The following is a 27,271-nucleotide window of genomic DNA, read 5'->3' as shown; positions in this document are numbered from 1 at the left end:
AGAACAGAATTCCCTAATATAGTATAGAAGAGGAAATAAGAAAATTTACCTAGTATTTAGAGGACCGATTATAGTATATTATTCAACGAGCGGTAATGTAGGTCATAACTCACGCAGATGAAGTTTGCAGCACGAGCCGCAGGCGAGTTATCAACTTCATCAAGTGAGTTATGACCATTACCGCAAGTTGAATACTATACTTTATCTACGACTATATCAATAAATACTAAGAAAAAAATACAGACTTAGAATATAGACAGAAGGAACGGGAAATAAACATATGTGCTCGATCCCGACTATAAGAAAGATGGAAACTTAGTGTCACCAATCACAATCGAACTAGCTTCGGCTAGCTCGAAACCAGTACAGAGTACAGACAGAGAACTATATTGAGAACCCTTAATAGTTGCCTATAAAAATGCATTAAAATATACCAAAAAACATTCCCTGTAAACGACGACTTAATGACCTTACTGCTACAAACTCCTTTAAATTTTTTTCTGGCAAGTAATTATGTATGGTAACATTAGCTGTTTGTCTTTTGGAAATGTATACCTGTATAATATTTCATCTTCACTATCTGAATTAATCGTTTTCAGCAAAACATTCACAATAATTAGATATCAACTTAATTTGAAAACGTCAAAATTATTAAAGTGACATTCCCTCGGACATTCCTCCCCTCAATAACAATAATGGAATGTTCCCTTTCGGCCAATCGAATAGAAGCAGAGAAGTATAGAAGCACAGATCCATATTTTCCGATTCATTATAGTGAGTTATAGTAGTGAGTTATTATAACTCACGATGTTTGTAAATAGATACTATTAATTGCTCAAAAGCAGTTGAATAATGAATATATATTTCAATAGTAGTAGATAAACATCTATACCCAGCGCATTCGCCAATTTGTTGATCGCCGTTTTTCCGTTATCAATTGATAGTGATACCTATCTTGTTTGATCTTGGAACACTCCAGAGACATTCTTCATAAATTAATTATGTAAGTGGATTACATTATTTCACTTCCCTTCTTTCTACAGATATGGAATAATTTAAGAATATATCAAGAAATAAACTGAAATTCATCATAATTGTGAGCTGTAAGTAAGAATTTGATGTATTCTGTCTATTGAAACCACATCGGAATGGATTTCCGAGAAAAAATCATGAATGAGTGTATCTACCATTCGAAATATTTTGGTTTAGGATACTCCGTAATGAAATATTGAGAATTTCTATTGAGTAATTTATTAATCCCTTCGAACTTAACAATGTCGTCTTACACCATTTGCAGTATCCAATTGATTTCCATAGAAATAAGAATTCATTTCTGTCATAATTGAGTACCCACAGAAGAGTTAAATTTTATTTTTCAACAACATTCGACTGAACCCTTGCTGAAGAATAACATTATATTTTCAGACAAAAGTTTTGTCCTTAAATTGGTGGATTTTTTCTATTCAATTTTCGGATTGCATGCATTTCCAAATGTAAACTGACCACATATCCTGAAATGATTAGAGTCCTACTGAATATTGTTCAATCATCCACTCGAAAAAAAACTATGCCAGATCCGAATGTGAAAATAACGATTTGTTAAGTTCCAAACAAAAAAGTACAACATGAGTTGTCAAAGAACATAAATAATGCTGGACCAAGGGAAATTTATGGTTTAGCAAAAAAAAAAGAAGCCATCCCAGCCAGATTGAATTTAAATGTTCCAAATTCTTCCAGTATGTAAATGAGAACTGTGCACTTAGGAGGACAATAGCGAAGTTTACCTAATGGTCGTAATTAAAGGTGGGACTTTCCGGAAATGGCGAAATTATACCTGAAGCGGCTGCATTTGGGTAATCTGCAAAAAAAGTTTTATGGTCGCCACCGCTTATCTTTTCTGCAATTCTGTTATAAGATAAGATGGCTCGAATATGTCCTCTCAACTGTTTTGTTATATATCAAAGCTACAGAGAACCGAAACATAGAGAATATTCCATCTGAATTGTATATATTGTATCGAGAACGGCAAGGTATTTCACCGATCAAAGACAATAGTTTATTTATTGTCTGGGATCGGTAGTCCTTTACGTTCCAAGTAGTATTTTTGGCAAGATAGACACAATCAAAAGGCCTGAGAAATCGGCTGTTACGAGGGTACATATACAGGGTGTCCCGTAAAGACCACGTCAAACGGAGGGAGAATGTAGATCAAAGGATAACCCACCTGCTATGACAAAATTTCCATTATAAAAGTCTTACCGTTTTCGAGATATTTTTTTTTGTTGAAAAAACTGAATTTTTGCCCCTTTCAAGAGTTTTGCCCTTACGGTTGGTACAATTTTAAATCTTTCTGGTTAATTTTTTCAGTAAAATATTGCTGAAGAATGATTTTAACGTTTTCATTAAAAACATCCTCCGAAAATTTTAAAGGGGGGCTATGAGAAATATTTTTATTGGAAATTTTGGTAATGGATTATTTTGTTCATGAAGTTTAGCCCATCGAAGTGGAAAAGAAATGTACCGAGCTACTGCTGCACATAACACCAATAAATTGTCTATTTTATAGTGATTTCAAAGAGGTATCACGCAAGTCATTTGTTATTCAAAGAAAAAAGATATGGCTGTTTTTATCCAAATGGGTACGTTTATGACATAATCAAGTTTGTAAATTCTGTCAAGAAATCTAAGATGTTGCATTACTTAGTGAACAATGGCAATTGTTTACGTGCGAAAATATTACTCGCATAATTATTCACCTCAACGAAATTCAATTTTGCCGGCAAATTTTGGAAAACATCATGCAGATCCAGATTTTTTTAATAAGATCATTTGGAGCGACGAGTCTTCCTGTACCAAGGATGGGTACATGAACCTCCACAATTTGCATAGCTGGAATATCATAAATCCACACGAGGTGAGAGAAGGTAAATCACAATATCGATTCAAGATCAATTTATGGACTGGAATATTTAATGGTGCAATTTTGGGCCCGATCGAACTGCCGCCATAACTGAACGCAAACAATTATTTGGAATTTTTAACCAACCAGCTGCCCATTTTATTGGAAGATGTGCCACTGGCGCTGCGACGTAGTCTGTGTTTTCAACATGATGGATGCGCAGCACATTACGTACTCGAAGTTACCGCACATTTGAATAGAACTTATCCCCACCGGTGGATTGGAAGAGGAGGTGAAATTTTGTGGCCTCCTCGTTCACCTGACCTAAATCCTATAGACTTTTATTATTGGGGCTGCCTAAAAGGCAAAGTATACGCAACACCCATTGATGAAGCCAAATTGAGAGAACGCATCCGCAATTCGGCTTCATCATGTATGGGTGTTGCGTATACTTTGTCTTTTAGGCAGCCCCAATATTAAAAGTCCAGAGGATTTAGGTCTTCATGTACCCATCCTTGGTACAGGAAGACTCGTCGCTCCAAATGATCTTATTAAAAAAATCTAGATCTGCATGATGTTTTCCAAAATTTGCCGACAAAATTGAATTTCGTTGAGGTGAATAATTATGCGAGTAATATTTTCGCACGTTAACAATTGCCATTGTTCACTAAGTAATGCAACATCGAAGATTTCTTAACAAAATTGACAAACCTGAATTTGTCAGAAACGTACCCATTTTGATGAAAATAGCCATATCTTTTTTTTTTTAATAACAAATGACTTGTGTGATACCTCTCTGAAATCACTATAAAATAGACAATTTATTGGTGTAATGTGCAGCAGTAGCTCGTTACATTTTTTTCCCACTACGATGGGCTAAACTTAATGAACAAAATAATCCATTACCAAAATTTCCAATAAAAATATTTCTCATAGCCCCCCTTTAAAATTTTCGGAAGATGTTTTTAATGAAAACGTTAAAATCATTCTTCAGCAATATTTTACTGAAAAAATTAAACAGAAAGATGTAAAATTGTACCAACCGTAAGGGCAAAACTATTGAAAGGGGCAAAAATTCATTATTTTCAAAAAAAAAATATATCTCGGAAACGGTAAGACTTTTATAATGGAAATTTTGTCATAGCAGGTGGGTTATCCTTTGATCTACATTCTCCCTCCGTTTGACGTGGTCTTTACGGGACACCCTGTATATTCATACTCATACTCGTTTATTTCCCTCAAAACTTCACAGGGTGAGTCAATAAAATATGACACAAAAAATACAGATGTCCTGAATATTAGTAAACATATCAATAACATATATACACATAGATCATGAATATATAATTATATGTATATTATACAGGGTAAGAACTATTTAGAGGTGCACTACAGGGATATCGAAAACCGTTGAAGATACAGGCTGGCTTAAATCAAAAAAAGTTGCGTTATTCAGGGATTAGTGTGTTAGTGTTAACAGATCCAAAATAGCTCCATTGATTCTCGAGATATCTAGAAAAAACTTAAAATCGAGATTTCCTTTTTTCTGTATAACTCATTTGTTTCCGGAGATAACTTTAGATGTTTTTTCTTTCCCGTTGTTTCAGAGACGCGATAGTCAAAGCTCTGTACAAAAATATCGAATCTAGCTACGCAAATTTGAACTTGGTTTTTATTTTTTTGTTTGATTAGTAGGCTGATGTCAGAATTGTCAAATAACTCGTTACTTTGTTTAGTTGTTATGTGAAACCATCTCTTAATTTTTGTAAAAACCTAAATCTCGTTTGATAACTAACGTCCTATTAATTACATAATCAAGCTGATACTGACACTCTGCATAGCGTACCAATGGCAATTTCTGAAGAAATTGTAGAATTTTTTGAATTATGTAAAACAATTTCTGCAGACATTGCCAGTGGTACGCTATGTGGAGCTATCAGAATGCGCCCAGTTGACACGCTCTATGTAAATAAAAAAAATTGAGTCAAGAAACTCAATATCTGTAGAACGGATAACAGACCTCACTTTTTTGATGGGATGCCTCATTATATAACTATGTTTTCTTTATTCCGATATCGAATTCATTTTGTGTCGATTGTTTAATTTTCACCTATTTCATTAGTAGTGAATACCTAGATCCTCCACCATTTAGCATCAATGTTGATCGCATGGAAGGAATGAAGATAATGTTACTGCTATTAGAAGCACTGATATTTCGGGACCAGAACCTCTAAAATTTTTGATGCGCCCGGTGCTTTTTCTTTTGTTCTCTATCATTTTATGATACATATGGTCCTTAATTTATTTCATGAAGAAAATTCTCTGAAGTGTAGTGAAGTGTAGAAAATAGATTTTTCATCATTATTTCATAAACTTTTCATTGATGTTTTCATGAAATTTAGCATACGCTTTATGAATATCAACAACAATTAGATACCGTCATTTGAAGATTTTATAAATTTCCCTGCTTCTTGTGATAATAAAAATTGTTCTTGAAATATTCATTCATTCAGGAGTAAATTCAGACGAACGCAGTAAGAGTTTCCTTCTAGCAGTCACAAAAAGTTGGATGATCAATAAATGTTAGTCAGTAACGACCAAATAAAATCGAATATATCAAAAAAACTTTTCTTTCGTAAATTCAATCTTACTTACAGTAAACAATGAGGAAACACATAAAACATTACGACGTGCAGTATTGGATGCATCTATAGTGGAAACACTAAGCGAAAAATGCATAAAATCTCAACCATGCTCGGACAATATATTTTGCTTCCTCGAGAAATATTCCGAAAGGAATAAAGTGTTTTGTAGTATTAGATTCAACGAAATTTATTACACAACTTGTTCGAACAATCTGGGGATATATTACGAACATACATTAGGTTTTATAATTATTTTACTAGTATCGCTCTACTCATGTGAGCTGCAGGATACTGGGATACTGCAAGTGAATAATGGGAACAATATTTTCTGTCTAGCTATGTAGAATGTAATGGATGAAGAAAGATAAATGAAAGCTATACAATGATAAGTGCATGCAGAGCCTGTTATATTGTTCTCAACATGAATTTCTTTATAATATCAAGAAGAAGTTAAATAATTGGACAGAGTATATTAACAATTGAACAGTTCCCAGTCTGATGCATAAATGGAGGTATTGAATCCATATGATTTTTAGTTGGTACCAACCTTCAAACGATACCTACATGTCACAATTTGACAGCAGTCCGACCATTAGTTCATGATATATTGCGTTGTGAGGGTAGCTACTTTTGTTATTTGAAAAAAAAAAGGAAAAAAAAAAGAATTTCGTTTGCTGATAAAATAGCCCTTTGAAGAGAAAAAATACAGTTGAAGTAAAATCATGGCTTCATCAAGAATTTCCAGGGTCTGCATCAGGAAAATCAACCATCATTGACAGGTATGCTAAGATTAAACGTGGTGAAATGAGCACCGAAGACGCCCAAAAGAGGCTGTCACCAACGAAAAAATCAAAGAAGTTCAAAAAATAATTTTGAATGACCGTAAAGTGAAGTTGATCGAGATAGCAGACATTGTGGAGATATCATCTGAACGTGTACATCATATCATTTGCGAATATTTGTACACGAGAAGCTGTGTGCAAGATGGGTGCCTCGCGAGCTCACAATCGATCAACAGCAACAGCGTGTTAATGATTTTAAGCAGTATTTGAAGCTGTTTATGTGCAATAAATCTGAATTTTTGAGTCGATATGTGATAATGGATGAATCATGGCTGTATCATTTCACTTCGGAGTCCAATCGACAGTCCGCTAAGTGGACTGCACATGATTAACTGAATCCAAAGCGAGGAAAAACACAACAGTCAGCTGGCAAGGCTATGGCATCAGTATTCTGGGATGCGTAAAGGGTAAATATGCATTGATCATTAACAGCAATTATTATTTAGCATTTGGATCGTTTAAAGGATGAAATTGTTAAAAAACGGCCCCATTTGAAGGAAAAAAGGTGCTGTTTCATCAAGATAATGCGCCGTGTCACAAATCAATGAAAACAATGGCAAAATTGCATGAATTGGGCTTCGAATTGCTTCTGCATCCACCGTAATCGCTAAATCCGACCCCCAGCGACTTTTTTCTGTTCTCAGACCTCAAAAGAATGCTCGCTGAAAAGAAATTCAGCGCCAATGAAGAAGTAATCGCCGCAACTGAGGCCTATTTTGAATCGAAAGACAAATCGTACTACAAAATTGGCATCGAAAAGTTTGAAGATCGCTATAATCGCTGTATCGTCCACGAAGGCAACTATGTTGAATAATAGAATCGAATTTTGCAAAAAAAAATGTGGTTCACTATGGTAGACCGGGGACTTTTCCGAAAGGAATAAAGTGTTTTGTAGTATTATTGGCCAGTTATTGAGAGATGATATTGGAACTTTATTCAGACCTTATAGGTACTTCTGGAAGGCTTTGTATCCAATGGAAAAAAAATGAAATTTCCAGACAACAGATGCCAAACATGATTTGATAACATAGAATCATTGGATTTTATATCAGAGTCAAGTTTTTCCTCAATCAAAATTCCAAATTAGAGAAGTAAAATTCACGTCTTTGGTTATTCATCATTCATCAAAGTACTCAGTATTCCAAATTAGTGAACAGAAATCTAAATGAACCAACAAGAAAACGTATCGCCATCGAAGTTGGCGTTCATAAAATTCTCAATATTTGTATAGATTCGACCGAATTGAAATTTTGTATGTGAGTGGATGTATAATAAAACTTTTTTCAAATTTCCTTATGAATCTAATCTCCAGAACCATAGAAAATCGAAGCACAATATGGTAAAAACATTTTTTACCGAGAGTTGTTTTCTTGAATTTTTTTTATGTTTTAACTTCACCGAGTTCTGAGCAGTATCGAAATCAGAAGAAATGTTTGTCTTCTATTGATTCAGAATGTTTTTTAATGGAAATTGACACCTCACACGAATAAACTACGTCGCGTCGTTCTCATTTCGTTGGATTTTCAGCAGGAATAGGATGTCATAATACGATTATACCTCATTTCACTACGCCCAGATATAAATTCAGAGATTGATGGATGCGAGATCGATGTGCCGAATTGAAACCACCACTCATCTCATCCAGTCCGCAGAACTACTTGATGAGCGAGTTATATCCACTGCATCTGTATTTTCCGGACACACCCGAGTAACACAATCAGCATATACTCAAATTGGGTTAATTGAAAGGCGAAATACCGAAATGCTGGCGAAAATTGAATTTTCCCGGTGGAAAATGTGTGAGAGCACTTTTTAATGGATAATCTGCGAAACAACGTTTTTCTGATACAATTATGAGAGGTGTGAAAATTGAAATTGGTGTGGAATGAGTGTAAAACGAATGATATGTAGAGATATGGCGAATATCTATAACACAGGCCATAAAAATTTAGTGCCGATAATCTAACGAACAGATTTTTTCGATCAGCTCTAGTTTTTGTGATACAGGTGAGTTGATGCTAGCGAAAAATGAAGGGAAGAATATATATTTTAGAACAAAATTAGTATTTTATTAGACAAATATAAGCCTGGAATTATTTCTGAATCAACCATCTAAAACTAGGTTAACCGATCTTTCTCAATCCGGTGCACTAAATAACTCTTGGAATTGCATTTCGCACGTAAGACATAATATACAGGGTTATTCACCGGGATGGCCTTTTAGACGTTTATGGAAAACTAAACATAATTTTGAGCTCAAAATTTGCATATTGAGGTTTGAGATTTTTCCCCCTAAAATATTTTCAGATTTGGTGTCCCACTTCAATTGTTTGAATAGGTCCTCAGTTTCATCTTATCTAATCTGTAAGGTTGCAATCTCATAGATATTTTCGATTATCCTGATGTACCTCGAATCGAATCTGGCTTTCAAAATCAACGATGGCCAGGCGTAGTGGTATATTATATTCTGCACATTTTTCTTTGCGAGTTCGAAATGTCTAGATATGGTCTATTGTGCTGTGGCCCTTTCTGTAGGTTGGTAAAAATCTAGTTTTTGGTGTCAAGCGGTTTGTTATTATTTTCATGAAGAGCTTATATAAATGCGATTACAGGGATATGGGAACATAATTTCCTATATCTGTAGAGTGCTGGTTGGTGTATCTCGTGTAAATGACAAGTTGGTGATTCTATGAATAAACCTCATCTGATACTCTCTTGATGAGTATGTGTATATTTTCACCTCGCATGTACGATGAGACTGGAACCTGGGATAACATCATTAATGAAGAAGATTTGCTGGAAAACACACATACAAAAAGTTGTCGATTAGGCCAAAACACAATAAGACTGTGGAGCAGAGACGAAATGAAGCTGACAAAACAACAGACAAATGTAGGAAAATCAATTGGAAGTGATGAAGGAAATGAAAGAAGATAGAAGAGAATACAATGCAAAACTTATAGAAAAGATGATTCGGGACAATTGCAGAATGAAGGTTAGGTTCTAAGTAAAAAACTCATACTACCGGACAAAAAGACATAATTCGAGAAGTCGAATCCTTCTATTCTAACCTGTATTCGTCTAGATTATGGAACTCATCGAAAAAATTTAGCATCATGAATGTCAGTCCTGAAGAACTTCCTGATATCATAGAGGATGGAGTGAGAAAACATTATCACAAATGAAAAATAAAATATGCCCAGGAGAAGAATGAGTGATCACAAAAATGCCTTATTATTGTTAGTTCAAAATGTGTTCGGTAGATTAGAGTAGAATAGTATGATCATCCAACCTCGCATGCACCTTGACCCAAAGATCTATGGAGTATAATCGTAACAGATTCTTATTGCTCATTCAACATGAATGGGCAATATGAAACAACTGTAATAGAAGAAAAAAATACGAAAGTAAATCCCCACCATTGGATTCATCCTTTTGGGGTTCTTGTTGATATAAATAAAAAAAAATAATAAATAGATAACCATTAATTTCCATAGGTTTCATAAAATATAGTAACAGGTTAAAAACGTTAATTATACATATTAGCAATCATATTCACGTGACGGACTTTACATTAACGTTAATCACTCACACATAGCATTGATATCAAACAGTTCGTAATCATAGATTCCAAGTTACGAATTGTATACAAGCTTTAGGTATGTAATTTGTGTTGCACCAATATTGATTCATACACGAATGTCCGATAAATCACATTATTAGCCACAAATTTATTTGACAATTCCTATTGAATTGCTCCAAACCAAACTAACAGAGAGTACCTAATATAAGTTTGCTTTCATACCGATAGGAATCGCATGCGTTTGTAGATATTTAATTAGTATCATACTGTAAGTGGCCAACTTGATTATATAAATAAAAATGTTATCTATGAATATATGAAACTTGCAAATGAATGTTGACAGAATTCCAAAATGAGCAACAAGTTTATACAAGCATTTGATTAGTTTTCATGGAATCCTGTATGACTTTGATGAGATCTGAAAGGCCGGATTTATCGTACTCATCAAGAAAGAATCCTGCAATTTTTTCAGAGTTTTGAAGCTTTACCCTTTCATGATTTGGTGCTTCTTCAATTTTAAATAAAATAAAATGAAGTAATTTCCACTATGTTATTTAATTGTTAGCAACAATTGTTTCGCCACACTGTGGCTTCATCAGGCTACATTTCTGAACTGATAAGAGTACAAAGGTTTTCGGAATCTTATATAGGAACAAAATTGGCACAAAAATATTCGAAAGGGTATAAATTACAAAGTTATATTGGACCATTTACAGCCTGGGATTTCTAAACTATCGGAAGAAATTCAATAAAGGGGATGAGTTTCAATTTTAGCGTTCAGGTACTGGTTATGTTCCAACATGTGCAACAATTCATAGTTGTCGATTTCTAACAACATGTCGGTGATTTTGCCTACCAAATTTAAGTATATGCGTTCAATGAGATGAAATGATCTTACTTCAAGCAATCATTTTACGTTCAAGATATTAGGAACAAAAATATACGCGATCTTCAATGAAGCTTCCAGAATCATTCTTATTCACTCAAATTGAAAAAACGTTCAAGTCATCAATATTAGGAATATAATAACACTTACCAGCTGAAGAACTGTCGCCTAAGATAAAAGAAGCAGGAAGAAAAAAAGGGTCTCCTCCATTCGTTGATGATGTCAACCAACATAACAAGAAATGGAACACGAAAAGGTGATAACTGAAAAAAAAATAAATGTTTAGCTATTTTCATGGAAGAAATATCTAAGGTCATTGTAATCACATATCAAATTATCCCGTAAAATAAGTTTCTTATTTTCATCAATTCATTAGGAATCCTCGATAAAGTAAAATTGAACTCGGTGACTGATCTATGATTTCATTTTGAATCGACAAACAGTTATATATTCCTGTGGTGTATTTTCATAGATTGTAAAACATGAGCTAGTTCGAGGTAGATGAGAAAATTGGCAATCTGATGGGACAGGGGAACAATTGAGAAAAATAATTTATAATGTATAATTGTGCTCTATTGTTATAAAGCTTATTACTTGTAGACTTAGATTTGAGTTTCTTCGATTATATATTTTCTGTATTTCAAGCTTGTGATCACTTTTATGATGAAAAAATGCATTTCATACCATCATGAACAGCTTTGGTTTCTTGTTTATAATATGTATGTTGGTCTGTGTATCTGCACATCCTTATAACAGTCTCAATTTTGAAGTAGATAACAATCTCACAAGACGAAAAATAACGTACCTACTTTAAGTAAGACGGTTGATTTTAGGAGCGAGGAAACATAGTGGTAGATAATTTGTCTTAGGTCTGAATAAATGCTCGAATTTCGCATCCAGATTGGACAAACTAATAGTACTTCAGTCAGTTGAAATATCAGAGAACTACAAGCTACAAAGTTTCTATGAATGAGCTGAGCGATGGTTTGAAATTTCAGTATTTCAAAAATTTTAGCATGTTGATAAAAATAGGTGGTTCCTTTCCAAAGAATTGTCAACATGAATACTCGAATATTTTTGTCATTGATTATTCACTCATTATGTCCTATTTATTTGACGGCATGCGGACTATATTTCTGCTCTAATTAGGGATGCATTACGAAATAACAATTGTGCCTAAATACAGGTTTCCAGTGAAGTTAAATCATGCTATATGCCCAACATTTACATATAAAATATTTGGACTATCGACGTAATTTATGAAGATAAAATCTCGAATTGTGAATTCGGAATCTTGGGGATGGGAATGAGTATAAAATAATTGAATCAAATTTAGATCAGGCATATGAGTTTTCAAGTTCAAAATACTGTGAAAATCCTTAGTGACAACCATTTTCTTTTTCTTCAAAAATGAATGTTCCTCCTACTAAACTTGAAAGTTCATTTTCTGAGCTTTTGGTGATAGTGATAATGTTTTAATTTCAGATCTCTATCATCAGTATTAGCGGAGATATAAATGTTTTTCGATATCGCCATTTTTCCGATTTTCGCTTATAACTCGAAAACAAAAGAAGGTGGCCAAAAATGAATACTACCCTTGTTAGTTTCTCAGAAAAAGAGACCGAGAAGTGGGTATCAGATTTTGTCTATCTCCTCTGGTTTAAAAGTTGTAGTGCTAAAACATCGAAATTTGCCCACCCTGTAGATATGATAATTTTGATTCATTTCAACTACAAGCTTATATGTTTTCTTAATTCTTTGGACCATTATGATTAATGTTTATATTAAAAACGCAATTACTATATACTGTGGCAGGTTGATTGGAAGTTGCTTGTTCTTGATTTAGAGTATTTGATGAAGACGAAAATTGATGTTGTTGGAAATGAACACATTTGGTGTGGAATTTTCTTACCGAATACCACACGAGATCAAATTAAATCCGGAAATTTTTTGAACTCTAGTGGTATTACTAGTGAAAACATCGACTCGTCATGTGAAATTATTTGTAATGCTTGAAAGGGACCAAATCTTTGGAAGAAGATTCGTGTTCCGATTATACCAGAAAAGCAGGTTATCTATTCAAAAAAGAATGAATGAACTTACCAAAAATGCTTTTCACTCAAAGTAAAGACACTTATATGAATCAATAATTTTTCGATCATAATCTAGATTACTTCTTTTCACTCGGACTAGTATTATTAGAAAACCGCAGTTTGGCGATGACTACAGTAATAATTTGTTTTTTGTTTCATTAGTATGTACGGTGTACTTTCATGTGTTCGACTGAGTCGAGTACTAATGGTACATTGTAGGTATAATTGGACAGGGTGTTGTAAACATATTTCCTTTCATCGGTACATGAAACTTCACTTCTCCACGAAAATAAAATCACTCAAAGTGAAATTCTTTACCCGAGTTCATTCTACTCCAAAACTGGATCTTCTCCTCTGAGATTATGTGTCTCCTAAATTATATGAATGGAGGTATTTGAGTTTTTGTCTGAAATTTTCGAATTTTGCGCCGAAAATGGTCTAAAACGAAAAACTTCGTCTCACTGGTTACTTATTAGTAGACGAATTTAACAATGTCTGGCCATCTGCGATAACACGATGACTTCCGAATGAAAAGGTCCGGATCTCGATTTTAATCGGTCGTTATCTGACTTTGGTATTCCTATCGATTGCAAATAAATATTCAATCGAGATGAAAATCTTCATTAGGATGTAAAGTAATAGGTTCAAGCTCCGTGCAGAATTGTTGATAACTTAAATGATAAAATCGAATAGGTATATCTAAAGGGTATTCCAATTACAGTTTTCATTTTGATATGAAAGGTATACCATCAACGATAAAAAACGACATCAGCCTAATTGCCGCCATGGCTGCAGCACCATATCCTGATACGAAATTTCCCATGACCAATTCGCACATTTAGACTGTATGTTCTCGATAAATTCACAGATCTTTGAAGTCTTGAATCGATTGCAGAGCATTGGGTTAAAACTCATCTTTCACGTGGCCCCAAAGAAAAAGTCAAAAGGTGAGGAATCACAATATCTTGATGGCCAATTATGATCAAAACTCCGAGGAATGACACGGCCAGAAAACTTTTCTTGCTGCATTGTTGTTTGTTTATTGCTTGTGTGGCTTGTTGTGTTATCTTGTTTCAAATAAAAGTCGTCCACATAACTCTCTTTCTATCCGATTCCATCCATAAAAATTACTAGAGCGTGTATCGCTTCATTTCTAGTAATGTCTAAGTTTTGAGTAGTCAAATGTCAAAAGATGACAGCTCAAAAGTGACAGCTATACAGACTATTCAAAAGTAACCCTCTTCTGGAAAAACCGTTTTTATGCTGTTCTAACAGTCCAATTGAAAAGTCCCCGGTCTACCATAGTAAAACACATTTTTGGGCAAAATTCGATTTTATTCTTCAACATAGTTGCCTTCGAGGCGATACAGCGATTATAGCGATCTTTCAACTTTTCGATACCCTCTTTGTGGTACGATTTATCTTTCGCTTCAAAATAGGCCTAAGTTTCGGCGATTATTTCTTCATTGGCGCTAAAATTCTTTCCAGCGAGCATTTTTTTGAGGTCCCAGAACAGAAAAAAGTCGCTGGGGCCCAGATCTGGCGGATACGGTGGATGCAGAAGCAATTCGAAGCCGAATTCATGCAATTTTGCCATTGTTTTCATTGATTTGGGACACGGCGGATTGTCTTGATGAAACAACACCTTTTTTTTCTTCGAACGGGTCGTTTTTTAACAATTTCATCCTTTAAACGATCCAATAACGTTTATAGTGTGCAGTCCACTTAGCTGACTATCGATCGAACTCCGGAGTGAAATGATGGAGCCAACTTTCATCCATTATAACATATCGACGCAAAAATGCAGGGTCATTGCGAAGATTTTGCTTAAACTGTATTTTTTCCTTCAAAAAGCAATATTTTGTGAGTACATGAAATTCTTTTTTTCCATCTTCTTTCAAATAAAAAAAGTAGCTACACTCACAACGCAATATTCCACAAATTGATGGTCGGACTCCTGTCAAATTTTGACACGTATCGTTTGAAGGTTGGTACTAACTGAAAATCATATGGATTTAATACTAGCACCGCCATCTGTGCTAGTATTAAATCTTTTTAGGACTTTTCATTTGTCCTAATATGCCTGATCGATTGCTCGAAAGCTTTCGACTTCACATCAGAACTTTTCTCATCATTGAGTGGTTTTTGAGTCGTTGACCGAATAGATCATTTCGTCAAAATGTCTGTAATTCTCTAATTTTGAGACAATAGAATATGGTCCGACTGACTCATGACGAACCCATCATGAAATTTGATTGTGTTCGGCAGTCCTTCAACACGATAACTCTCTAACACTGAAATACCTAGAATACCCATTTCCAAGATAGTTCCAGATGTCGAATGCCGCAGTTAAGTTTGTTAATGGGTCTTGTGCGGCTGGCCGATCGAACTTGAGTTTCCTGTTAATTTCAAAACAACGTATTTAATCGAGATTGAAATTTGCATTCGGATATAAAGTAACAATTTCAAAGTATAGAAACGTAATCCATCCTCTTTCATTGAGAAACTCTCTATGTCGACTCCAAGTATTTTATTGAAATGGCTACATGTAATCCTCCATTTGTTTTCTTTCAAATTAGTTGGCCTGGAAATGATTTCGTGAGATATCGAAACATATGGAACAATTTTGATAAGAGACTTGGTTTCGACATAGAGTTGTTTTTCTTTCCCTGTCAAGCTAGGTGGCGAATTGTAAATAAAATGACCAAACACATAGAACTCGAAAAAAATAACTTAAAAACAAAATCAGAATTGTATATGCCTATATATTATACAGGGTGTTTCCTAAACATGCGGCAAAAATTCAGGGGGTTGTTCCTTGGACTATTCTAAGAATATTTTGTCCTTTGATGATTTTTGAAAAACCTATTTGTTTCGAAGATATAGGGGAAACAAAATTTCAGATAATAACATTTTATTATGAAAAATTACATGAAAATTCAACTCAACCTACAAAAACTGTTGAAAATGACCACCTCTAGCCAGCATACAAGCATCCAATCTTCTCCTCATTGACTGCCGAACCCTTTCAAAAACACCAGGATCATTTCATAATAGTCAAAGATAAAATGTTAATTGCTAATACATCACAAAACGAATTCAAATGAAAACCGTGTTTAATCTGTATTCCTTTACCATCTGCACTTATCAATTTTTAGTCAAAAAACTGGCCGTTTTTAGTAATTGGAATGTTGTTAAACAAATTTAAAAATAAATTGTACCTACTTAGTAAACACAGTGCGGTACGCATTTTTATTTAAACTATTATTAATTTTAAAAATATGAAAAATGTTGTTCGCCCTGTATCTTCGAAACAAAGAGGTTTTTCAAAAATCATCCAAGGACAAAACATGCTTAAAATAGTCCAAGGAACAACCCCCTGAATTTTTGCCGCATATTTAGGAAACACCCTGTAGATCTATGGTATCCAGGTACCCAATCAATACTTGATTACATGATTACCACAAAGGTAATAATGTATTGATAAAAAATTACCTGCAAGTACCTGCATTTATTAGAACACAAAACTAATTTTAATTTACATGATCAATTATTTACATACATGATTCTTTGTTTTTCTTGTGCAGTCTGCTGTGATCAGAATCCTGCCAACCTGTGTAACCGTTTTCAATCTGTCGTTTAAATTTTTTTTATAGGTTTCATATCTTTTAATAGTGAAAATAGTATCGGCATCGTGTTTTTAGTCCCATTCTTTGAGTTTCAAAAATTTTCTATTTTTATTTCCTTCTCAGGTAAGTTCTCTTTGTCCACATACAAATTTTTCTCAACTAATTTATTATTATATTTATTAGATCTTTGTTTTCATTGATCTACATTTTGAGTTTTATCTTAAAGTTCCTTTTTCTATATGAAAAAAAATATTCTAAATTGATTTATTATTGTCTTTTCTTTATCAGATCTTTGTTTTCAGTGATCCACATTTTGAGTTTTATCTTGAAGGTCTCAAATTATGAGGTAAATTTTAATATTATAATCTTGGCGCCAGGTACATGAAACTTCATCGTCCTATTTTCTTCTAACTCCTGTGTGCCCTATACTTTCTTTTTCTATTCCGCGTATAGTCTTCATGCTACGATGATTTCATTTCAATTTTCTTCATGAACACACGATGTAGAAACTTCTCAGTATTGTCTACGATCGAACAAGGTATATATTTGTTCAGTTGCAAGTGAGTTTCTTCTTGAAGATAATTTAAAAATCCATTTTTTAATCCCTTCAAATTTTTGGAGATGACTACCATAAATACCGCCGCACCCTATGAACCAGTTATTTATCTGCGATTCCACCAAAGCATAATACACTATCTTAAGGAGCTTCGTACTCCTCACATATCATTTTAAACTGATATAGAAACCCCCCGAGTTTCTTTACTAGGTTATATTCACATGTTCCTTCCATTTTAGGTGTCCATCTATTTCTATATCAAGGTATCTTATCGTATATGTGTTTCAGGGATTTCTACATCTTTCACTAACAGTTATATTTTTCACTATATGAAGAGAATGGCATATATTTTGTTTGGTCGAGGTTTGAGGTGAGTATATTATAATCAAACCATCGTTTGATGTCGACAAATTTTATTTCTACCTTTTCCTTCAAGGCTTCCCAAGATTCAACGTGATAGGTACTGTACAACAGTATCGTCTGCGAAGCTTATGATATTTCCTTTATTTTTCAGATGAAAGAGGCTATTCATATATACTATAAAAAAACAGGTCCAAGAACTGTGCCCTGAGGAACTCTGTAAGGAACTGCCTTCATCACTCCTCTTCTAATTCTATTCATTTCTTTTAGAAGCTTGCAATCATTCAGGTAACTCTCTAGAAAATGATGTATCTTTCCCCTGAATCCATAATTTCGAGCTTTCTCAACAATCTTTCATGACAAACAGTATCAAACGCTTTTGAAAGGTCGAGAATAGTTATTTATAATACAAGTGCAGAAGGCATTGATATTCTTCCACGAGTTCAAAATTCAAAAACGAGCCACGAAGTGGCGAGTTTTGGAATGAACGAGTGGTAGAATGAGCCTTCTGTACGAGTATTATACATTATTTTCTCTAATTCATTGCATTTTCATTGAAATTAATGAAATATTTCCATAAATATAATTTAGTGATTTTTGCATTGAAAAATGTTGGTTGGCAGAACTGATTTCTTTAAGGCAATTTGATGAATTGACAGATAAAGCCGTAGCGGAAAGTTCGGAGTGCCAACATAGAATAATAAACTATAACCATGAAAACTGTGCGTTTCTGATATATTCTCGCACGATTTTGTTCTACAAGATGTGGAAGAATGAACGGAATAACCACAGAATTAGAGAAACACATATAAAGAATTGCTTAACTCATTCTCAAATTGGATATGAGACTTGTCATTTCATTATTTGTTACAGCTTCTGAAAATTATGATGAGTTGATATAAAACTTCTTCAAGATTAAGGATTGCAAAAAACAAAAATTAAAAAAAAAAATAAATGACAACGGATAACCGATAAAAGGTTATGGAAAGCTCAATTTTTATTGCTTCCACTTACGCTCTGCATCACTTCCACATGGACAGGGCATCAACTCATTAAATTTTACAATAACGAAAACGAAAACTGCTGACATCGTAGAGAGAAGAGCAACGATTGTCTTTTTACTCATATTAATGAATAACATTTTTTCTAACCGTCCATGTCGACTTGCACTTCAGCTTCAGGTTGTCCGATTGTTGTCATCCTGTACATGATATTTTCCAATGTGTGCTGTATATACTTTGACTTTATAGGCAGCGTAAAATATCTAGTCATTTTTCACAGATGAAGCGCCATAAAAGTAGCTTTACTGCGGTCGGGATGGCCCAGCGCATTAATCGTCATTTTCGGATATACACCACGTATGCAGCTTACACCATTATCCCCGAAGGTAAATCACGAAAGAGTTCACTAGTTAACCTCCATCAGTATGGATGTACATCAGAAAAAATTTATGGTACCATCAAATATTCGAAAAATAGCCTAACGTGACATGATGTTCGACGTGATCTGTTGAATATTTCAACGGGAAATTTTTTCGGAGAGTAGCTTAAATAATCCATAATACTTAATACGCCACCTGAAAATAACAGAAAATAGGGTGGATCTGCAGGGACTATATTATGTATCCATCTGATGAGTTGTCCTCTTTGACTGATCACGTGAACATCACACTTTCTGTGAGTATTACGTGCAAGTGTCAATGTTCTATGCTCTATGGGAATTGAAAATCGAATTATGACATTTGACAACTCTTAACTAAGATGCATAGAAAACCTGGTGTGTCTACTTATACCTGTAAAACTTTCAGACAAAACGGGAGATTTTTCAGATTTATACCGACTTGATTTCGAGGGATCGCGGTCTGTTTCAGATGGCGCATACATCGTTCACATTTGACATTTCTCTCAATTCTCGACTCTTGTGAACCAAGGGCGTAGTTTTTTTTCTTGATGGGGGGTAATCGAAAAAAAATTTTTTGACGACAACTTTTATTCATATCTGTAATGTAAGAAGAAGAAGTTTGATAATGGAGTTTCAACCAAATTGCTCGAAATAAATTTTTTTGTTACTAATTCGGTTGGTCTTACCTTATACTGGGTGTTCTCAAATTAGAGTTACGAAGGAAAATGAGAAATTACTTGGATAATTTTGAGAAAAAAAAGTTACATGAATATGAGCCCACAAACGCTTTGCTTTCAATATACAGGTTGTTTCTAGTGTGTCGTACAGTTTATCTAATATTTATTAATCTTCGCTACAGATCGGGTAAATAAATACCAAAATTTATAATTAAGGCATTCATTAGAGCTTACTAGCTGGATCTTTACAATAATTTGGATTTTCCTGAGGATTACTAGAGATTTTTTCTCGAAATCGATAGCAGATAGGACAAAACTATAACAAACCAAAAAGTGTAGTACTGGACCAGAGTTTTTTTCTACATTTTTCTAAACTAAGAGCCATTCACCAAAATATAGTTTTGGAGGAAAGAAGCAGGCATCCTTCCAGAAAAAATATCAGCCTGTAGATTTGATTGTTGTCTTGATATTGATGATGGACTATATGTTAGATAGTTATTTGGGCTGTTTCCATCATCTGTGCGGTTGGATGTTTCCGACGTTTCGGCAAGCATTCGCCTGCCGTCCTCAGGGTGGTGGTCCTGAGAAGGACCGATTGGGTGGTTCTGAGAAGAACCGTTTGCCAAACTTGGTCTGTCTGGACTCGTACGCACCATACTTTTTTCGATTTCGTATGAGGGTATCGGGGTTTGAACCTTAGTCGTATCGGTTGCAATCCTTTAACTCTCACCACTAGTCACCACTACCTGCTTCTGTAGACTAGTGGTGAGAGTTAAAGGATTGCAACTGATACGACTAAGGTTCAAACCCCGATACCCTCATACGAAATCGAAAAAAGTATGGTGCGTACAAGTCCAGACAGACCAAGTTTGGCAAACGGTTCTTCTCAGAACCACCCAATCGGTCCTTCTCAGGACCACCACCCTGAGGACGGCAGGCGAATGCTTGCCGAAACGTCGGAAACATCCAACCGCACAGATGATGGAAACAGCCCAAATAACTATCTAACTGTAGATTTGCATTCAAAATAAGCATATCACATAGTGAAAACTTCAAACTGGCCAATTCAAATTAAACATCTTGTGAAGGGAAGGTTATACGAGAAAAAACTTTAACTTTAACACATGTATCTCAAAACAAAATGTTTGGGGATTCATGTTATAGGACTTTTTTTCTTAAAATGCTCCGGAAATCTGTCATTTTCATTTGTATCTCCAATTTAGGAACACCGTGTAATTACCTTCAGTATCCCCCCATTTCTACGCTCTCTCTCAAAAAGTCTGAAACAAAATCGAATCAGTAAACACACCAGGGATTCTATGCATCTTACTCTTAACCAATGATGGAATATTTACAGATTGTACGAGGTCCGTTCAGGAATTATTGACATCCTGGAAAACTGTGGAAAATCGAAATTAAGTTGGTAAAGGCTAATTTAGTAATATTTTTAATTGCAGATTTCGGATAAGTATTGGAATTGTCATTGACAGTAGGTTGTATTTAGTTCAGTTTGCTTCTGTTATTGGTTTGAATCCAAGCAATTTTGATACTGAAAATTTATATCAATTGTGAGCAAACATTGATTTGTTAATTTGTGTCTTCTCCCAGTACCGTTAGAAAATAGAAAAAGGTAAGTCATTACAGCCTAGATTAGAAAAAAGCACTGACAATAAGTCATGAGAAGTCTTCGAAGGTTATCAGCTTGAAGTTCTATATTAAGAAAATATAATTTTATACCTTCATTCAAAATATTAATTCAATCCATTATAGTCCATTAGACAAATACAAAAAAGGTGGGTCTGCTGGAAAAAAATCAGAACTTTATGAAACTTCTACAGATTCTTCGGGAGTGTTGTGGATGACTCTGTCAAGTTATCCAACACGAGGAACCTGTGCTAACTTGAGGGCGGCCGAAGAACCTCAACACATTTTTAGAGGTTATTAGCAAAAAACCAAAAAAAGTCCGAAAATATTGAGGTTCTTCGTCCCTCCTCCAGTTAGCACAGCGTTCTCGTGTTGGATAACTTGACAGAGTCATGCCACAGCACCCCCGAACAACCTGTAGAAGTTTCATTAAGCTCGGAATTTTTTCCAGGTAAAATGTATTTATCTACTGGACTATTATGAGGTTAACGAAAAATTTATAATTTATTTTTCAACTAACTGTAATATTTCGTTCCAAATGAATTTGGAGAGTTGAATTCATAATGAAAACAATATTTCGAATGGCCATATTCATGGAAACTCTAGTAGGATCTTAGTAATTTACGAACACAACCATTCGAGATCTAAACGTATCCTGAAAATTTCAAGTTTCTTTCAGTTCGAGAGTTACCGTAGTTTCGGACGACTGTCTGGACAGAATCCAATTTGTGGACGGATTTGTCATCAGTGAGCTGAACTTTATCGTTTAAGACAAGAAATTCGAACATTACTGCCACTGTAAAAACATAGGGGTATATTCGGTGAACGAACGTTCAAAAACTTCAATCATAGTGCTTCATATTCTGGGAAAACGATCATTCCTCAAGATCACTTATTTTATCACCAACTATCTAAATCAATTGTGTCAAAATTAACATTCGTAGTTAATACTATTCATTCAAAAACAAGTTTTCGTTAGTAATAGGAGTGAGAATCTAATACATGATTTGAATCATAAAATTGACTACCATATCAAAATTACTATGCATTTAATTGAATTGGTTATCAAAAAAATTAAAAATAGTTAGGAATAGAGAAATATTTTAAAACTATGAAGATATTTTAGTTTTACGCTGATATTGTGCAAATATTTTTTTCGGTGTTCTCCACAGGTTGCATGTTTACAGGCTGAACAATATATTGTTCAGCCCGTATGAATAAATAACATTTGAATTTATATTAGGTTCCCATGTTAAACATGCCATTGAATATACATAATGGCCATCTTCGCGTTTTTCTGCTACAATTAATAAAAACGCAAACAGTTTAGTAAACTATGCGACAATCTATTGAAATAACTAAGAGTCTAATACTGCGACAAAATACAGAAATACTGAAAATATCAGAATCTGCACGTACAGATTAATTGGCTTGAATTTACGAAATATAAACGAGGGTCGTAAAATTTACGAATGGCCCGTTTTCTAACAATGAAAATGTAATAAATTTTAATAAATACAGACATTTATATTTTCATGTTGTTTTCTTTCAGATATTGGCAAGTTTTTTCTGGGTTACATTCATTTAGCTGAATATTAATTGTGAAATATGTAGACAAATTTAATTGTAATTAATGTAAAATTTCGACCATACACAAGTTTAATTCTTTGATAAATATATCTATATCTATACTGTATGTATATCAGAAGAACTAATACCTTTGTAATTTTGTGTTAACTCTTGGATGAATAGAGCTTATTCAGCACTCCGCTATAGGTCAATTCCAAATAATTTATTTACCAAAAGTCAAATAATTCGAAGAACAAACCCGAAAAGTAGAATTATTCTGCATGCAAACAAATGCAATTTTGGGCATACAAATACTTTAATGGATATATAGCCGTATATTCTTCATTTGATACCCAATAATTTATTTTCATTCCCGCAGATCAAACCAAAAAGGTCAGCGTTTTACCGACGAATGGATAAGCTGTTTGTAAATATAAATCACATGTGCAGAGGTAGCTCAATCGGATTGAAAATATTTTTCCGAAAACTGGTTCTAGTGTTTGCAGAAGCGTTTTTATCTTCAGGGCGTTTTTTTTGTTGAAAAATTAAACCATTTTCAATTTTGAATTATATTTACGTTCACTTTTTACTCATAAATTGAATAGCAACTTCTGTATTACTTACTGTAATTTATTCTTCATGAAGGTGCTAAAGATTACCCAGTTATGAATTTTTATCTGAAAAAATACCCCCAAAATCGAAATTTCCCCACTCCCCGAGGCCTGACAAACTATGTGGGGTATGTCATTTTATTCAGTCCTCCTCTGTTTACCACATACTGAAAGCAGAACACGGTACTATTTCAAACAAAAAAGTTATGAATTTTTATCTAGAATATACCCCCAAAATCGAAATTTCCCCCCTCCCCGAGGCCTGACAAACTATGTGGGGTATGTCATTTTATTCAGTCCTCCTCTGTTTACCATATACTGAAAGCAGAACACGGTACTATTCCAAACAAAAAAGTTATGAATTTTTATCTAGAATATACCCCCAAAATCGAAATTTCCCCCCTCCCCGAGGCCTGACAAACTATGTGGGGTATGTCATTTGATTCAGTTTTCCTCTGTTTACCACATACTAAAAGCAGAACACGGTACTATTCCAAACAAAAAGTTATGAAATTTTAACTAGATTCGGCCCCTATAACAACATTAACAACTCTTTGAATTGCTAAAAAATGTTCAATAATAGAAAAAATATGCAAAGTTTGTATTGCTTGAATTAAATAATAAATTACTATCTATTTTCATATTGAAAATCATAAATATACCATTTTTTGCTTGGACTCTACTTTTAGCTCGGAGTGTACTTGTGGATGTGGATAACTTCACACCGGTGATTTAGATAGTGTTATGATAATAAAATATTGATTTCTTATTATTGATTGTACCTTTTATTTCTTATTGCATCATCCCTCCCTTTCAGTGTATCAAGCCTATCATGTATAGGGAGCTTGGAGGCACTTTGTACCGACAATATCAAGAACTCATAATCAAAGTTAAAATTTCCATTTTTAGTTATTAAATATTACTAAACGTTTAAGCAAAGTCCTTGAATTTCACTCTGATATAAATGGATCCGTAAATGTTAAATACAAATTTCTGATTAACAATTTTGTAGAAAATGTATCAACCCTTCCCAGTCTCCCTTACTACTACCAAAACACTTACTGATTGATTTTGACCAAAATGTCAAACTAATTTATTGGAATGTTTAGAATTATATAATATTTCGTCGTGATTCTGCCTTCCGTTTGAGAAATACTTCGTAAATTAGTGATAGCTGTAGACAGCCGTACAAAAACCCTGATTTTTCCCTAATTTTCGTTTACCTACATGTTGACTGTTAACCAACAGTCCTATTCTCCCGCAGAATTCTCATTTCCCGTATTTCAATTCACTGTTTCCCTCCGAGAAATAAAATAACCCTAGTTTCATAACACGTGCACACAGAAACTATGAAAACCATTTACTAGAATCTCTATTTACCCAAGTTCCTTGAGTAAACTAATTCCGCTTGACCCTTTCCGTCGATATAATGCATCCATGTAGTTTAACCGTGTTTGAATATCCCCATTTCCTCAGATTCGTTACATTTGTCGAACAGAGCTGAAGATTTCTCAGAATAACTGTTTGTGGAAGGTGTCCGTGAAGCGGAGTGAGATCAAATATTTGTCATCTCTTCTTATTAAACGATGTCCTTAGAATACTCTATGACTATGAATACATATATCATGACTCGAAAACTGTATACGCTATTTCGATATTGAATATAATGACGAGCGAGAAGAAGTAATGACGACTTTGTTTCTTCACATTCTTCTATACATTTGAAGTTCTTAAATTTTGAAATTCAGAAGATTGTATAAACCATACTGAACCTGAACCAGAAAAGGAGAATTTTTATGGTCTGTGCCATGACAGTAAAAATGTTTCAAGTGATTGTCATGCTCCTTTTCAGTTCTTTTTGAACTCTCTGGATCAAAATTATTCACTTATATGTTACCTTATAAGTTTTTCCTAAGTAATCTTGTACTCTTGTACAAAATTTACATTTGAAAGGGTGTTTTCTAATAATATTTGCTAATAATATTCAAGAATCGTCCTAAGCCAATCCTCATGTATAGCCTAAGTTTGAGGAATATAGAAGGAGACTTGTTTTCTGACTTGGACAAAGATGAGATGATTATTACAATGTAATAATCGTGGGCAAGAGTAGTTAAGATCGTACCAAAAAACGGACAAGATATTTCAAATCGTTAATAACGTTATCTACAGTATTTATTTCCTCTTTCACTTGACTATTATATTAGGCCCTATTTCGGTATCTATCTATAGAAGGGAGTTACATTAAAGTTCTGCTTATAATTTATTATAATACTGTGTTTTTTCGTTAATTGCATTTTTTATTGTCATGTTCGTAGTTGACTTGAACTTTTGTTCTCTTTTAGTTTTAAGATCTCTCCGTTAATCCTGTTCTTTCAAGTAGAGACACAATAAATAATAAATCTAAATATGCAGTTGACATAAAAGTAAAATCATTTGCAATTCATTCAAACCACATTTAAAAAAATTTAAAACTATTTAAAACGACGTCAGCTGCCGCGAGAGGGCTCAATTAGTCTCATTTCTTGGACGAGGGCCACAAATAAAATACAATACGGTTTATTTGCATCAGTTACATGAAGAATCTCACAATTTTACGAACTTCAGTGAAAATACACGCAAATCAGCTTCAAACCCAGAGCCCCCAGTGGAGCCAGACCGGGCCTAGTTTTTCTTAAATTCTATGATAAGTGTCAAATACTGCATAATATTTGAAATTCTTATTTTATATATTCATCCAAAATCCCAATTCCGACGATTATGTGGTCACAGATTTAATGGGTATAATCATTTTTCGATTTTATATAGTTTTTCAATTTTTCATATCTCATGCAGGTAATAATGAAGTGTACCTCAGTGATGTTATTCGTTTGTTCGCCGAAAAAAACTGCATTATTATCATTATTTTCCGATATCTTTCTTCAATTTTCCTGTTGTGGTGATAACAAAATCAACATGAAATTTTCCATGTAACTTCGGACTGATAGTATCAATCTAGATGCAAAATTTATCTCTATTGGATTTGAAGTTTTCAAATGATAAGGAAAACAAAATTTCGAAAAGCCGTATATTCAAGGGCCGAAATCTAACCTTCCAGCTGTAACTCGCATAACTAAATTGCGTTATTATGATGATCATATTGATTTGACATCATTCAAATTTTCATATTTACTAAATTAAAAGTGCTAGGACTTTACTGTGAAAAAAACTTCATTTAGTATTACTTCACATTTTCAATTTCATGATATTAATTTTTTAAGAAATGCATTTTTTATTGGATTCCTCCCTTTTTTAGTTTTGAAATTCCATGTATCGTATTCTTAATCTAAGAGAATCAGTTTATTTGAAAAATTGGTTTAACAAAGTATTAACTACCTTTAATATTGTGTTCGAAGTGTCATTCCGTTGTTAAGGCAAGTCCCTATTCAGATTAATCGAGCAATAACTGTATTCTGAATTTCGTGAAACAATAAGCCCCAAAAGCTCCTGTGTTTTCCTCATTTTTTTATTACTCTTGCAGCGACGTGTTCGACATAAAGCAAAACGTTGTTTGTGCCGGTTACTCTATTCTATTCTATCCTTTATCATCTTTTCAATAAAATAAAATCCGTGTTTCTCTCTCACATACTCCTCTTCATAAAAAGCCCAAAAGTACTTTTCAACTCCCAGCTTACCGGAAAACTAAATACGGAAGAACCTGTGAATTATGACAGTCAGATGCGCTAGGCCGATTAACACTGCAACGTTGACCGCCGTTGGAGTGAGTTTTTCATCTCTAAAAATAGTGATTCCGAAATAAGCGGAAAAGAATAGGAGCGAGTGGCTCTGAAGAGCGCTCATCTCGAAATAGATCGCCTAGGATTATCTTGCCGCCGATGT

The 27,271-nt window shown here is 34.0% G+C and overlaps 1 protein-coding gene across 5 annotated transcripts in view; it reads right to left on the bottom strand.

The window, feature by feature from the left end:
- LOC123674247 (collagen alpha-1(XV) chain) overlaps positions 1-27,271 on the bottom strand; it is a 457,507-nt gene that overhangs the window by 330,296 nt on the left and 99,940 nt on the right. For all 5 annotated transcript variants that reach the window (XM_045609182.1, XM_045609184.1, XM_045609183.1 and 2 more), the window contains exon 2: positions 11,006-11,118. In XM_045609182.1, the coding sequence (XP_045465138.1) occupies positions 11,006-11,118 (113 nt within the window). The remainder of the gene's footprint in view (positions 1-11,005; positions 11,119-27,271) is intronic.

Source organism: Harmonia axyridis, chromosome 2 (genome assembly GCF_914767665.1).
Source record: "Harmonia axyridis chromosome 2, icHarAxyr1.1, whole genome shotgun sequence".
NCBI lineage: Eukaryota > Metazoa > Arthropoda > Insecta > Coleoptera > Coccinellidae > Harmonia > Harmonia axyridis.
The sequence above is the reverse complement of the archived record's forward strand: the minus strand, read 5'-3'. Positions and strand labels throughout refer to the sequence as shown.